Below are 16,957 nucleotides of genomic sequence, written 5' to 3'. Positions count from 1 at the left end.
GCCTCCAGAGTGTTAAAAGAAGATAAGCTAATAATTATTAGTAGTTCTTAGAAGTATTTGGGGACCCAGCAAGTTTAAACAGGGTAATTAGTATCTGTAACTATAATTTACATAAGTTACAGAAACATAACACCCAGTATTTATCTAACTGCAGAAACATGATGTTCCATTATCTAGAGGTAATGAACACCACTAATGAAGTGTTCATCCTATGGATAAATTAGGATTGTCTCCCTGAGAATCTGATGTCCTACCTCTCTGTGAGGATTCAGTGCTGGTGAAGTGAATATTACAGATGTGCTGATATATTATTGAAATTATTTTGCTGTGTTTTACATTGTTTAAATAGAATTTCCATATACAAGAAAAAAATAGAAATACCAATCTGGTCCAATTTAAGGCTGTGTTGATCCATTATACATCTCCAATTATGTCAGATTGCTTTATCAATTTTGAATTGGCAGAGCTGTTAAAATAACTTTCAGACTGTGCATGTCTTCAGTACACAAGCAGTTCAGTTGATTGGTGTTTGGACCATACAATCTCTGAAGTCCTGCTTATTTACCAAGCAGCACGCAAAGTTTTCCTCATCACTTGCTTTAACAAGATATATCTTTGCAGATGTACAGAATTAATTTTCTGTATTAATTAACCTAAGTCTGGGAGAGATGATCACAAAAACTACCCAGTACTAACTAATAAATGCTCCAGCAATTCCAGATCACTGCACCACACTGTGCATCTTAAACCCCAATAGATATCAAACAGGTGCAGTTCACCAAACAGCAAAAAACCACCACAGGAAGAGGTTACTTAAATACTCTGAAGTGAAAAAAGAGGTTATAAAATCTGTCACCTTATTCTCTCTAGTTTCTGGTTTCTGTGGTTTTTGATACTTGCCAAGCATTCCACCATGACTCCAAGGCTTGCACCAAGTGGTTTTCCACCCCAGTACAAAAAATTGATTCTGAAATCAGATGATTTTAACACATTACTGATACAGATTTAGATCAGATTAAGAGCCACAAAGTAAGACAGAAGGGAGGGTTGCATGCTCAAGGAGCAAACTTGGGTGCTTCCTCCAGACATTACTTCAGAATCCTTTCATAAATGCAAATTTAAGAATTTGAATACTAAATTAGAAATTTGAAATTAATCAACCTTGAGAATATTGTTACAATTTAAATAACCACAAATTACTATTTTACTTTCCCTTACTAGTGTAATAATGCAAAACACATCTAATTTCTCCAAAAGCTTAAGAGCAAATTTTTTGCCAAATAAATTTCAAGTTCCAGGAGATCAAGGATAGAAGAACTGTGTAATTAATCTTTCTTCCTAGACCATGCAAAGAGAAGAATCTTTGGAAAACTCAGAAACAAAACCTAATTTATACACTTGGAAAGAGCTTTAGTATCATTTACCAGCCATGGAGAAAATATGATATGATATTAAAAAATGAGACTAAATGGGGCAGTAGTTGACCTGGCTCTGTAAAACCAGGAATTAGTAGCAGAAATTCACCCAGTACTTTTTTTTTTCCTAAGAAATATGTGACCCTCAGGTAAAAGACTGAGAATATCTACTTGTATTTTTGTAATACTTTCATTTTATTATTATGTAATATCTTAAAATATTTAAAATTTCCTGTAATCAAATCAGCTGTGAAACAACATTATTTCCAAGAGATGGCAGCACCAACCTGTAAAACACATATTTTAAAATCAGTATTCATTAATAAGCATTAAACATAGAAGAGCTGCCCATTCTGGATCTGAATTCTCCTTTTAAAAGGAAACAAATCATCTTCCATGTATGTGGAACTTGGTTTCAGACTCTGTTAGATCCTGGGAATCAAGTCTAAGTGCCAGGCAGTGTCACCATAAAACCTCATTTTTATCAAAAAGCGCATTAAACTGCTTTCTGAAAGTTCTGATACAGCTTTCAAATTTTGGAAATTCTGTGAAACTTGAAGCAACCTGGTTCCCACTGTCACAGAAGCATTCCAAAGGGAGAAGCCTTGGTTCAGGTGGGTCATGCTAAGCAGGAAAAATACTTTTTGTACCTGTGAAATCCAAAGCTGTGTTTCGTGTCAGGTACATACAGGCAATGTGTGTATTTGTGATTGTGATATGTGCGGAAACCGACCATGGGACAGTTATAAAGACAAATTCTAATGATAACTGAGGAAAGTAAATCATGGAAGAAGGCCTTTGAACCTATCCTTTGTTTGCAATTAACCTTTATAAGTCTTAAGCTGATTTAGGAGTATTTGAATTGTTTTTAGACAGGAACTTTCTGCTTGTAGTTAAGCCTTAGAGTTTTGCAATAATAACCTTTTGAAGTATAATTTTAGGATATTGCTTGTAGTAAGCATCTTTGAAAGTATAGCTTTAGAATATATAAAAAGGAAACGTGTTTATCTCACACCTTAACAAAACAGTGACAAGCAGCTTGAGAAAGGAAGATGAACATCAACTCAGGGGTTCATAGTTTCGACCAAGGGAAGCTGGACATCACTGTTATGAGATTTATAGTCCTTGCAATTAAAAGGTGGACCCACATCTGGAATCTGGACCTCCCCAGATGGGAAACTTCTTCCTTCTTTCGGAAACCAGACCTCACCATCTGGGGATACTCCTTTCTGAGATACATCCTGAGAAAAACTAAATCACAGTAGGTATAGAATCGTGACGTAAAAACTTGGAATAGAAACTGCTGATGAGTAAAAATTGGGAATAGAAACTGCTGAGAAAGCTTTTGAGTACCCCTATAAATACCTGTAAGCCTCAACTATTGGGGTGCAGTTGGAGGGAAAACTTCCCCCACTGTACCCAGTGCTGTACTGCTCATACTTTACCATATTAGTTAATAAATTGATTGCTGGTTGAACATTGCCCTAGTCAAGCTTCTCATTTGTAACATATCCTGCAATTTTGGCACTATCCTTACCCAGATTCCAGCAACTGTTCTTGGCACTGAGCTTCACAGATCTCAAACTTACAATACCTGGTGTCTCATTACAGACTTTGGTGTTCCCGTCGTTATCCTGGCTTTGTTCTTTTCAGTGCTGCAGAGCAAATCTAGGGAAACAAAGACCACAGACAGTTCAATTTTGTGTTGTAGTCTCAGAGGACCCACACAGTTCACAGAGTCCCAAGGTGATTCTCTTTGCTTACCTTTCCTTCTCAGTCAAAACAATTTCTGCTTTTACCTTATTGCTTCTGGTCCATCAGGTCTTTCATAAGCTACAGCTACACTGACTCCTCATCAGGAGCAGAAGAGCAAACAGATTTACCACAAAGGGATGATCTGCCCCCTCAGACCACTGACATCCTGCCCTTGAGAGCAGGCCAGCTCATCACTCACCCTTTTCCCAGATGCAGAGTGCTCATGCCTCAGGTTTAGAGGTGTCTCTATCCCTCTCCTCATTTTGCCGTCTCCTCATGGTGATCCTGGAAACACTTCACACCTCAGGCTTGTCACTCACTGCCTCTTGCCTCTTCACTGCTGCAACCTCACACTCCCCTCTGGACAGCACAATTACCGACAATCATGAACATATTTACATATATGATTCTTCCTCTTCACACTCATAATTGTACATTCTACCCATCCTTTTTGGTACATTTTATTGTACAAGCCCACCCCTCCACCACCATCCTCCTGCCACAATCAAAAGTCATCGTTTCAAAAGCAGTGGCATTTTAAAAGTGTTAGAACTAAAATAAGCTTACCAAATCCAGCATGGTATCAGTATTCTTAAACTGGAAAGCTTAATCCTTAGGATGATTTGAAGAGAAAAACCCAACATCATTAGGATCAGATCAATCAGTAGCTAAGTGCAGGTCAACTACAAAGCACAACCAAAACAGTCCAGAATGCTGAACAGTGAGTGAGTGACTAAATTATGGTAAACAAATGTAAATTAATCTTCTGAGATTCCGTGGCTGGTTGGAATAGCCCAAAATTAATAATTTCAATTATTAATTGTGACCCACAAGGAATTATGAGAGAGAAACTGATGACAGGACAGTACATTTTTGTTCCACCTACTTACTAAATTAATTATGCTATACAGAACCTTGGGGAACGTGGTGAATTGAGTGTAGTGACTTGTTTCTGTTACTACTGTGCATTTAGCAAATTAGATCCAAATATGAACCACTTTATCAGAAACAAAATACAAGCTTTGGTCAATTACATTAAAGCCTCACTGCGTGTAGCACTGGTCTCTTTTTCAGTCTTCTTCCAAAACCAACCAAACCAAATAAAAATCAAAATGGTTTAATGTAATTTATTTGAAATGCTTCCAGAAAAGTTTAAGGCCATTAATAAAAAAAGTCAAAACATACATTCATTCTTTCTTCTCTACCTGAATATTTCACATGCTTTTTGCTCTTTTTCAACATTTTTGCTTAACAACTTCCCTATGCCTTTTCTTTTGCAGATTTTTCCTTTCATCTTCACTCATTCAGCTCTAAAAATGAAGCAGTTGAAATAAATTACAAAGCCTGAAACAGAAAAGAAATTTGATTTTTTTTAAAAACTATAAATACAGAAATATGTTCTATAGGGTAAAAATGCCATTTTTTAAAAAATAAAAATACCTTGCTTTATATTGTTTATCATTTGTCACACTGATTTCTGTAATGCACATCAGCATATATATATGTAAGATAACTAGTAAATTTTATGTAAACTTGTAGAACACAAGAAAAAATATTTTTGGCAATAACTTAGCAGTTTTTCTACTTTTGTTGTTACAAGTACTTTGCACAGGTTATCTTGTGTAATACCAAGAATCATTTAAAATTTGTAATATATCATTTTCATAGCTTGCCATACAGCACTGGCATTATTTCTTAGAGTAAGAAATAAAATACTACCCAGGGATTCCTGAAAAATAACAGGATGATCACTATGTGTTTTAGACTGCATTTAAGTGACTCATCTGCTTCTCATCATAATGAGTAGGTTAAATCAGCCACCAGAAAACACAGTAACATTTCCAATTACAGTATGAAATGAAATGCAACAAAAACTTTTAAAACAAAACTTGAGGAAAGTAAAAAGGATGTAATACATCCTGAAGGACAAAAAAATTCCCTTTTTGTTTAAACTCTCTCTACATAATCCCACAGGGTATATATGCAGAGCACCATTTGTATAAAATCATCACTTAGTTTTAAAAAACAACTACATGTAATTGTAAACAGACATTTACAGGAAATTAAATGTTTTAACATTAGTGGTGCTTAAAACCAACAGTGGAGGTCAGTGGAGTGCAAAATGCTGAAGAGGGCCTATTCACAAGCAAAGCTCCTTTCCATTCTTATTCTGTTTGGGATAAGATATATATATATATGGCACTGAAAGCAAATTACCAGCTTATTTACAAACATCCAGTCTTCTCAGCATTTCATTTAATTCAGTGCTGGCTGTAAAGGTTTGGTTGTGGTTTTTTCAGTTGATTATTTTTAGCATTACATTATTTGAAAAATAAACCATTTTATTCTGCTGACCATTTGAAATGTCCAGATTTTACTAAGTTTGGCTGCTGAATCTTAGGACAGTGCTTCATTTTGAAAAATATCCCTAGAGTCCCTGGTTTCATGGCCTGCTGTTTGTAGTTCTTGCTGATTTAATACCACAGGAGTTTGGATAGCTTATTGCAAGATAGTTTTCTTTTTTGTTCCAAGAAACTACTTTTTCTTTCCATACCTTTAAGAAAACTTATTATCTTGAAATTCTATATAAAGAACACATCTTCAGCTGCCCCTTTAAAGGGCAAATAAAATACTTAAAAATTAGGGAAAGGTTATTTATGTAATGCAAATATAAACAGTAGTTTAGAGATTCTGTTTACAGCAGGACATTGAGAATAACTGGTCAAGTACCTCTTTCATCCACCTTGGGTGTTTATGGAACATAATCACAGGACACGAGTTGCAAGAGATTCCAGCTTATACAGATGGGCAGTTACAGTACGACACTCACAGGTACAAATACAAGAACTGCATTGACATTGTCACAAAAAATATTCTAAAAGTGCTTCTCCGAATGGTTCCACGTATGGAATGCAAATACTGTACAGGTAAGAGACAGACTTTCTTCCAGGAGCGGTAAGTTTTTGTCAAACATTGGTTTCTATTTGCTTTTGGCTGTCCCAGGAGTTCGTGTGCTCCATGCGCTCGCAGTCGGCGCCGAGCTCGCTGGTGTCCATGCTGCAGTCAGACTCGCAGTCCGACTGCTCCATGCGCTCCGGGGCCTGTGCCCGCGGGCACCCAGGGAACCGCGCCCCCGCCGTGCCCGCCGCCGCCTTCTCCTTGGCCTGCCGGATGCAGTTCAGCCACTGCTGCTTGTTGAACGAGTCATTGGCTTGGAGAGAGTGAGTCTGGCTTTGGGAGCCATTCTTGAAGCTGACTCGAAAGAAGTTTTTGACTGAAAGAAACAATATATATCAAACCCCTGAATGCTTTGGCTGAATGGATTGTATAAGCAAAGAGTATATTTAAGTAACAAAATCTGCACAATCTTTGCCTTAGGGTCAGACAAGACCATGTGGGACCAGAGAAAGTAATCTGGGTATCCTCTCATTTCTGAGAGAAGGCCACAGAAAACACTACAAACACTTCTAGTAACTTCATATTGCTGGATTAAATAATTTTGGTTCTGACATGCATGAGCTATCCATAAAGCTTAAAGTAAATCAGCAAGATTAAGGCTTCTCCCACACTTTAATGCCTCTCCTCCCCAGAACCTTCACTGAATGCAATGTCCTTGTGCCAGCCAAAGACTGCCTCATCTCTTCCTTTCCCTTCACTAACAGAGTGGATACATACAAAAAACCCTTGAAGTTTTGACCAGATGAGATTTAAAGGACCCTTGTAATAGAAAAAGCATCTTCATAATGTACTTAAGTGGAAGAGCATAAACATGAATAGCTGCAGTCTTTACCCTGAGTACTACAGTATCTGCCAGCTTCAAGAGTTATTGAATAGCAATCAGTGTCTCCAGTACAAGGAAAGGCAAAACAGCTCAAGATTTCTAAATACACTTGCTTATAACTTAACCTTGCACAGTTTGCAAAACCGCCAAACTTTGCAGTTTTGCCACTACAGTCTGTATGTTCTCCCCTTCTCAATTCAGTACAGGAGCAGGCGTGTGGAGAGATTCTATTATCAACACAGCGAGCTTTGAGGAACAATTGAAAAGAAACAACTTGGAACGTAATAAACTAGATATAACATTAATTGTAGAGAGACTACTCCTATGTCCCATTGGCTGGTATCCCCCAGTTCTGATGAGCCCCAAGAGCAAACAGAAGCAGCTGTCCCATACTTCTCTCGTTGTTGCTGAAGGCCCCGCGCAGGGAGCCGCCCAGGCGCACCTCCCCGTCCTGCAGGTCCTCCAGCAGCAGCTCCCGCACGGGGATGGGCTGCCGGTACAGCTGGTAGCACAGCTGCTCGTTGTGCGTCACGGCCCGAGTGATCACCAGCACCTCCTCAAACAGGAACACGTGCAGCTTCTGTCCAAAGATTCACAGGCAATACAGTTATTCCTTTCTTGAAACATCATTAAACCAAATGGAACAAGTAAAGTTCACTAGAAAGATGAAAATTGCCCATTTCTTCCTGGTAGTTTGGTACTGAGCTACCTGCCTGACCTTTGTCGGTTTCTCGGCTGTTTAAGTGGCCTGGAAAGGCCCAGGGATGGCCTTGAAGAGCCCGGCACTTCAAAGGACGAGAAGAGACTTCTGATCTTGTCTCGGTCTCGGTGTTTATTAATTGTTTATCTAAAAGATTTTCTTTCGGCCCAACAGAGGTCTGCACAGCATGTCAGCCATGGGCACACTGAGAGCCCCCGGGGCGGTCACCTATCTTTATACTCAAAGTTACGTATACAATATTTATTATTTTTCCCCAATACCTTCTACCCTTATTAACCGGTGCACTTCTAGTAATAACCAATCCCAAAGTGCCAACATCACCACAGAAGATGGAGGCAAAGAAGAAGAAGAAGAAGAGGACACGCCCCAATTCCTCCATCTTACTTCTTTAGACCCCCCTGTACAGAAATCCTAAACCCTGTGTCTTACACTCTAATTAACTTATCCCTTCACCATTCACCCAGTGAAATCCTCCCATCCTCATACAGGTGTCGTCTCCTGTGTAGGATCAAAGTCCAGCCACCAGACACTTCTGGCAACATTCCAGGACTCCTGAGCCCCCCAAGGGTGGTCTCGGCCACTCTGCACCTCAGTCCTGAGGTGCTGAGATCCCACAGACCTTCATCAGGTGAGCCAGGAAACAGCACCCGTTCCACCTTTCCCTCTCAGCTGTGGGTGAAATGGGACCCTTCCACTGTATGCAGAACCATGCTACACAGAAGCAGTTCCAGAGCTGCAAAAATGCACTGCTTACTTTGTTACTTCCTAAAATAAATTTTCCCAAAGTTTTATCTGCTTCCATAAGTGTCATATTTCCATTAGTGTCAGTAAAGAAAAAAGATCTTTTTTCATTGTTTGTCCACTCAAAAGTTCTCTTTAACATTGAGGGGAAAAAAGCTAGAAAAGACTGAGTTCTCTTCTACTAATACATTTTTTTTTCCTTTTTAACTGAAAGGTCAGTTTGTGAAACTTAACAGTAGTGCAGTGTCCCAAAGACTGGAATTCAAAGTACCAAATTCCTCTAGTCCATAAATTAACCTTGATCTCAACAAAGAATCAAGTAAAGCATTTTGAATAACCACAGTCTTTGACAAATGTAAAGTTTGTTTTATAGACATTTTTGTCTATAAAGAACACACATTTTGTTTGTTTTTTACAGACATTAATATCACATCTCTGAGACCAGAAATTTAGAGGTTTTCCCTGCAAGTATTGAAATTGATCAGATTTACAATTTATCCAGGATATTGCTAGGCTCCATAAGAAGCAGAATACATATAATCTTATTATCTCCCTATACAGATACTTAACTACTAAAAAAAATTAGCAAATATTTTTATATATTATTATATATAATAATTAATGTTGGGAATTTAGCTGCTAGAGACTGGAAAAATACAAAGCCGTGGCTAATTCCAAGTTCTGCACCTGCTAGATAGTGTGTCCTTGGGCCTAGCTGTAGTATAATAACAAATAGTGAAAGAGACATGAGAAAAGAGAGATGTAACCCCTAAGGAATGAGGAAGAGTTCATGGTATAGTTTAACCAATAGATTGCCTGGCTTACAGAATATTCATAAGCTTATTATTTGCTGTATAAGTGTTTGATGCTTTCTTTAATAAACTGGACCTGTTGGACCTGTGATGAACCACCTGGTGTCTGGGTCTCCTTCCACAACAAATTAATATTTTTCAATATCCTATATATTAAAGTATTATGTTTATGTGCACTCACAGCTCATTTAGCTGTCGTGCAAAAGCAAGATATCTTTTAAAGTTATTTATGACAAAATATTTATTCCTTACCACTCCCCTGTTGTTCTTCAGTTCCCCATGACAACACACAGCACGTGAATTATCAATCAATGAATCCCTTTGGCCTTCCTCAAGATAAATAAGTCTCTCTTTGTAATACTGGCATTCAGATTCACCAGTCTTGATGTTGATTTCAGCCACAATGCCCTGAATTATATTTATCTGCAGAGACACAATGAAAACACATGAATTTTAATTACACATCTGATATTCAGCTGTTCATTTAGACATTTGTGGTTTTTAATATTTTATATAGTTTCCCTTAATTCACTAATAAGCTAGAAGTGCTATAATCTCCTAAAAACCCCCAAACCCAACAGTAACTCACAGCTTCTTCCAGATGCTGTTGATCTGGATGATCATTTGGTGTGTGTCTTAAGATTTCTCTGAGCAGCAGAGGGTATTTCACCAAACGGCTTCTGGGGATGTCAAGGAAGTTCCAGAGGTCCAGTTTGCGGCTGAAGGGAGACTCCAGGCAGCGCTGCAGGAAATCCTGCACCCTGTGGTCTTGTTTCTTGTGGTCCAATAAAGCTTTGGCTGCTACTTGATTGCTGCAGTAGCTGTCATAGGAGTTCAGGCATGGCAGCTGAGGAAAGAATAAATTATTCTGTAGCTGAAGCAAAGCACAATTTCCTGCACTGAAAGGTTCAGGTGACTGAGGACATCAGAATTCCTGCTGAGACTCCTTTAGCTGGAGATTTATCCACAGGTTATTGATGTCATGTTTCCAACAAATATTACCTTTACAAGGGTCCTCAGGGCACCTTGTTCAACATTTAAGTAATTTAGAAGGACTTGCTCATCACTCAGATCCTACAGATCTCTGTTACTATTGCAAAGCATTAAAAACATAAATTACCTAAGACTGAGCACTATTTAGTGCAGACAAAACTAGAACACAGAAGCCTGGATTTAATAATGAATGGAAATAAAAGCCTAGGAATGAGTACTCCCAAACCTGGCCTTTTTCAGATCAGCAAATTTCTACAATCAAACGTCTATATTGTCCACAGGAACAACTTCTATATTGTCCAACTTCTATATTGACCAAACCAAGATGACAGAACTGTGTATATATATATATATATATATAAATCTAAAAAAACCCCTTGAGTGTTGATTAGAGCAGTATATGCACTTACAAAACCTGCTGTATTAACACCCAAAACCACAAAATCTTTTAAGAAAGGAAATTATACTTGAATATATTTGAATCAAGAGAAGTTCACTGATGTTCAACGCACACCAGAAAATATATTTTAAGTTACATAATGCAAAGAAGATTATTTTGACATTTACAAATTATTTATCATTAACTATTGGCATTATATAGATGATATAATGCTTCCCTTGTTGCCCATAGGCCACACTTTCACATAGAGCTGCTAAATGTCATTACTTAATTCCATAAAATTTCAAGCCTTTTCTTCCCTGCTAAATTTCATTACTTACATTTACTTAAAAGCATACTTCTCACATATCTAAAACCAAAAATAACTCTTTCTGATAGCAATGAACAATTTTATCAACAAAGCTAACAAAAGCTATTTTCAGTATTTATGCTGTTGGATGCTAGTGAACATGAACCTATCTACTTTATCTTTTATGAGGCAGCAACATCTCTCTTGTATCCCTGTTTGACTTTCCAAGAAAACCAGAACAGAAACAGAAGCAGATTCTCAAAGGACCTACATAAGAAAAACTCTAGTCTGACTCTTGATTTTTTATTTAAAGTATATTAAATAGTGCTCAACTCCTGAACAGCAAAATCTTTAAAACCAATATCCCAGTCTAAATCTTTCCATGGAAAATCCCCGAAAAGAGAAAATATTCTATTGTGTGCCTAAATAGTTGCCTTAACTTTTAAAAGTATTTTGAGAATATCTTTTTGACACGTTATAGAAAGGAAATTGTGTGAGAAAAACTACATGACATCTCCAGACTAAAGCCCCCAAATTGGTTATAAACTCTGCCTTACCCAACCCACAAGGATGTGGCCAACATGATCTGTTGATCCATCAGGTTTCCTGACTTCTTGGAGTCGCCTGAGAAGATCTGAGAGTGAATAGAAAAAAAGAAGACAAACCTCACTTTAATAAACCTGACTTTAAATCTGTGTGCTATAATTATGTAGCCAAAGACTCTGAGAGTTTTACCTTCATGCAGAGGAATTAGAGAGTCCAGTGTTCCAAAAATTTGGTTCAGCTCTTGCTCTGTCATTATGGAAAGCTTAAGCATTGGGTCATGATAAGCCTAAAAAGAAAAACAAACATTTGTGGTTTGTTGGTTGCAAAATTCATTATAGAATTTAGTGGTCTCTGTAAGTTTCCTAAACATCTATTAAATTATCAATTTCATATTTAAAAAAAAAAAAAGGCAGCACACTTAAGTGTTTCAGAAAGAATGGGAAAATTGAAACGTTTTGGATTTTTTCCTCTTTTACTGTCTTGTCAATTATTTTAAAAAAGATTGCTTTAAATATGTTATGAACCAATTAGCACTCTTTGTTGTGGTTTGGTTTTTGGTTTTGTTTTTTAAACAGACCTTTTTTGCCAACTTCAGATCTTCTATCAGGTCTTCTTCTCCCTGGGAAAGTTCAAAGATAGCCTGTAAAAACAGACACAAACATTAGAAAGTATCTTTATTTAATCTATGCTCCACTTCCTGGGTTCATGTTATATTTTGAACAGCTGTCTTAACACCATGTAACAGCATTTCTCTGCTAAATCTACAGAAATAAAGTAAGACTTTATTCCATAACTACAGAATCAAGTGCATTGTTTTTTAAATCAGTTATACCAGAATGATCATTAAAAAATTACCTCAAATAGACAAAGTTTTTTTTCCAAAGGGATGTGTTCCCAGATATAGGGAATTACCTTCATTTTTGTGGTGTTTTGACTTTGACTCAGCCACTAATACAATTGCTTGCATATAGGAGCTTGTTGTGTTTCATTTTAGCACAGGCAGTGGCAGAAGTTACAGGGGATTCTACCAAGTAGGAGACAGATCTTACTTAAAGCACTTCATGGTACTGAGCACTTTTATTGTGGTACCAGTTAATTTTTTTGTTACGAAGGCTGAGCTCTAGGTAACTTGGCTGATGATAGTTCCTCCTCTTAAAGCACATTTGAGACTTTTAAGCTGGCAGATTAAAAATAACACCACCCTAATTCACTGGTTAATCAAACCCCCATTGTTATTAACTTTTTACCTCCTTAAACCGGGGTACAGGAAGAGTTATGGACATTTTGGGCTAGAATTCCTTGCTTTACAGTCAAAGCTTTCAACCAGTAGAAGTCATGGAAGCCCAATCCCAGCCGGAGCAGATTGCTGGGGCTCAGGAACCCCATTCCTGCCAGGTTTGCCCTAGTGCAGCTCATGGGCAGCAGGTCAGCTGTCCCAGCAAAGCACACAGGATGGGAACAAACACACAGCAGAACCCTCCTGCTAAACCTGCAGGGACACAGCTCACTTCTTTGGGTTGGAGCAAGGATCCTGGCTCCTGCTCCCACGCAGCAGTGACTGCTATACACTGTGCAAACAGTTTCTACAGTTTAGTTTTCAGTAAGCTGCCTTTGAAGTCCTCAATTACAAATTTATTTCCTATGAATTCCTGTACAATGTTAAAATTTGCACAAGAAATGCCTGACACTATTGCTGTTTGATTTATGACTCAGTCCCTGAAATATTTTCAAGGAGATTATTACAAGCTTTGTTGATACAGCTAGGAATTTCTTTAGAAAATAAAAATACCTTGATTCTGAAGGAGCTCTGTGTTGACTATAATAAGAACTATTCAGACTTTGTCTTGTCTGACACATTAAAACCCCTGGCATGCTTCTGTTTTGCTTTGGAAGACACATGTTTGATCGGTGTGTCATCTGTCTAGCACTGGAACCTTCCTCAAAGACAGCCTTTCCCAAAAGGGAAATGATGGTGCATTTTTGTGTGTCTGTATCACCTGATGAACACCTGTTCCTGGCACAGGGTGCTCACCTCACATTACTAGAACAACAAAATGAAACACCAAAATATCAGCCATGACTACAGCAAGTGTCAGACAGAACATGCACACACATGCAGCCAGCCACAAGACATCTTAGTGCCTTTGGTTTGTTAAGGAAATACAATGAGCTGGACTGAACAAAGAATACATTAATCTAATATAGCTTGGGTCATAAAGAGTAGAGGTGGAATTCTGCTTCTAGAGCAGGTGGTGACACATTTGAATTGCAGGACATCTCCAAGTGCTGCCCCAATGCCTGTGAGCATTCCCAACTCCACACTTCAAAGGCGACTTTTGAACGTGAAATTTATGGTTAAAAAATCATATCCATATCTATATCTGTACCTCTTGCCTCTTGATTTCCTTGGATGTAAGCATGTGATTGACACAGACATCGAAGGTCTCACTCCAGAGTTTGCTGTCCCTCCTCTTGGTGCTGGCAGGGGGCCCATTGCGGGACCAGGGCCGCGGGCTGAACAGCTCGGGGCGGCTCTCGCTGCGGAAACTGATGGAGCGCTGCGGAGAGACAAGGGGCTTGTGTCACACCAGCCTCAGGGCACACCCTCACTCTGCTCATTTGTGTCACACCAGCCTCAGGGCACACCCTCACTCTGCTCATTTGTGTCACACCAGCCTCAGGGCACACCCTCACTCTGCTCATTTGTGTCACACCAGCCTCAGGGCACACCCTCACTCTGCTCATTTGTGTCACACCAGCTTCAGGGCACACCCTCACTCTGCTCATTTGTGTCACACCAGCTTCAGGGCACACCCTCACTCTGCTCATTTCCAAGGTTCAGGACAACAAACAAATGTTCTCTGATCGGTTTTGCCTTTGAACTTCATAGCACATTTAGTACCAGGAATGCAAGAGACATTATCTCAATACATTCTCGTGGAAGGGCAGGGCCTCCATTCCTGCAGTGAATTCTGTCCGTGTCCTGTCCTCAACATGTACAAAACTTCTGCAAAGCACTCCCACACAACAGGCACCAGGAGTGTACTACAGGGATAGTGCAGAATGATGCAGCACACTAAACTAACAGAACTGATCAAATACAGAGTTTCATTTCAGTGAACAAACAGGAATTACTGGCACATTTCACTTCTGCTTCACCAAAAATTTAGAATTAATGCAAATATTAGACACTCTACCACTGTGTACCACCATCTCTGTAGCTACTATGTGGTCTGGTCCTAAACTTCAAAAAAGCCAATTTCAATTTTAAGAGAGACTTGAGAGTTCTAATTCCCTGTAAACTCTTAGAAGGATTTCAGGCTAAGGATGGATACTTTATGCTCTTACTATTCTATTTTGAAAAGGTTTCTTTTTTGCTTCATTAAAATGCAAGGCTTCTTTTTGAGGTCATACCTCTGAAACACTTAAACTATCTCACATAGTTGAAATACTCTACATTTTTATTGTTATTTAAAACCTGCCTTACATAACAAAATCATCTTTCAATTGCCTTGGGTAAGAATATTTAAAACAACATAAATTCTCTCAATTTCCAGGTTGAAAGCAGCATACACAAAGGACAATATTTGAAATTCTTCTCTTAAGATAAGAGCCCATAAAATGCAAACAGAGCCTATAAATACTATGTTTTCCCCATATCAGAAGACATGATATAAATACAAAACCTGTGCTTTAACAGAAGCCATTCTGAGTTGTACTTGGAATTGACAAAGACCTGAACAATAAACACACACACTCCCCCTTCCAAAACTTTGCAAGTCAGGTGCTAGTCTTCCTTCAAGAGTTAAGAATATACAGAAACACACATGAAATTACATGCTTAATTTCACTTGTTAGAATGAGGAATCATGGAGCAAACTCAAATTAGGCACTATTTTGGGAAAAGTGACCTTTCCCATGCACTGACAGAATGTTCCTCCCTGCTGCAGGAGAACACTCCATACAATTCTCCACAGCCCTAAATTGTCCTCATTGGGCAGAAGGGGCACCGAGAGGCTAAAAGACTCAAAATAAAACTAAATTCCCGAAATTCCTGCTTGTTTGTTTGCTTAGCATCCTTGCTCCCTAGACACAATGAGTATACATTTAATTGATTTCTCTCATCCATCAGCCTTTTCATGAACCATACAAAGTGTACCTTGCTTAATAAGGGACACAGAACTGAGTTTAGTTATTAGTGGAACACAGCCCTAAACTGAAGTGCTACCAAAAAATTCTAAAAACAAGTTTAAAGATACTCTGATGCTATCTTTGCTTTGTACTTGTCAAGAAGGAAAAATTTTAAAAAACAAAAACACTGCAGGAATGTCAAAAGAGCATTTCTATATCTCCATTTTTTTTTTTTTATATTTTCCAATAAGGAAGTTTCTGGCTTCCTTAAAAACATGTCCCACACACTGTTTAAAAATTATGGCCTTGTGGGATGATTAAAATTTTCATATAATTCCAAAAACTAAAGGAGCTGAGGAAAAATCCATCCACAACCCCTCATTTTGTTTACCATATTTCTTTTGTGGTAACACATTTCCCTGGCTGTTACAAGACTGTTTCTTGAAGAGTCTATGTGTTACCAATGTTAATCAATGCAATTAAGAACCCTGAATTAGAGCTGCAATAAAGCAAACAACTTCATATACTGGACAAAGGCCACTACTGATCAAAGCTATGGCATTCAGAACTGATATTTTAAACTATTTTCTTCTTGAGGATTTTTTAGTAATTTTTGGTGTCCTAAGTAAAAAAAGTAATTTGCACTCCCTACTTAAATTCAAGACACACTGATTAAAATGGAAGTTGCAGAGGAAGCCAGCCAGACTGCAATTTCTTTCTTCAGCATCAGCTGGAGTTCTTTTTCTGATCCTATTTTCTGCTTTAAGCCCAACAGCACAGCTGTGAATAAAACCAGGCAGATCATCACAATCATTGGTGTAGCTTGATGGAGACTGGAAATACAGCTAAATAAACTGGATTGCCAGGTGGGTTAACAAGGCAGAATACCTGCTTGGCATTAGGTATCCTGCAACTGCACAGAGTGCAGAGATGAAGCTAACAGCATTTTATTGGTCAGCTGCTGTACACTGCCCTACATGACAGGAACACAATGACTACAAATAGTCAATAACAAGCCAAACAAACAAACAGAAAAAAACAAAAATGAAGGCCCAGAAAGAAAACCTGAAAGACTTCAAATATTTTTTTACTTGGAATCCTTATGAAAAAGTATTGAAAATAAGTGGAAAATTGGAATAAAGTGAACTACACACCAAAAAATCAAATACTTCTATAATCAATAAAATATGCAAAACATAAAAAGTAGCCCAGAACATATCTTAAAAAAAACCTACACAAATCCCAGAGAGAATTTTTTTTCCTTGTGCTGAAAGTCCATTAATGTCAAGTGGAAGTCACATGTACAGAGGTAAGGAAAATGATACACAATAAGTTGGGGTTTTTTTCCTCTTACATGTATCTTCCATTTAGAA

At 38.2% G+C, this 16,957-nt stretch overlaps 1 protein-coding gene across 4 annotated transcripts in view; it reads right to left on the bottom strand.

Moving 5' to 3' along the window:
* Positions 1-4,283: 4,283 nt before the first annotated feature.
* Positions 4,284-16,957, bottom strand: part of ARHGEF3 (Rho guanine nucleotide exchange factor 3) — a 112,930-nt gene continuing 100,256 nt past the window's right edge. For all 4 annotated transcript variants that reach the window (XM_059480106.1, XM_059480105.1, XM_059480108.1 and 1 more), the window contains 8 exons: positions 13,841-14,011; positions 12,031-12,093; positions 11,643-11,739; positions 11,465-11,541; positions 9,815-10,072; positions 9,478-9,648; positions 7,345-7,531; positions 4,284-6,444 (listed from right to left, as the gene is read on the bottom strand). In XM_059480106.1, the coding sequence (XP_059336089.1) occupies positions 6,137-6,444; positions 7,345-7,531; positions 9,478-9,648; positions 9,815-10,072; positions 11,465-11,541; positions 11,643-11,739; positions 12,031-12,093; positions 13,841-14,011 (1,332 nt within the window). In that variant the 3' untranslated portion in view covers positions 4,284-6,136. The remainder of the gene's footprint in view (positions 6,445-7,344; positions 7,532-9,477; positions 9,649-9,814; positions 10,073-11,464; positions 11,542-11,642; positions 11,740-12,030; positions 12,094-13,840; positions 14,012-16,957) is intronic.

This window comes from Ammospiza nelsoni, chromosome 11 (assembly GCF_027579445.1).
Source record: "Ammospiza nelsoni isolate bAmmNel1 chromosome 11, bAmmNel1.pri, whole genome shotgun sequence".
NCBI classification, from domain to species: domain Eukaryota; kingdom Metazoa; phylum Chordata; class Aves; order Passeriformes; family Passerellidae; genus Ammospiza; species Ammospiza nelsoni.
The sequence above is the reverse complement of the archived record's forward strand: the minus strand, read 5'-3'. Positions and strand labels throughout refer to the sequence as shown.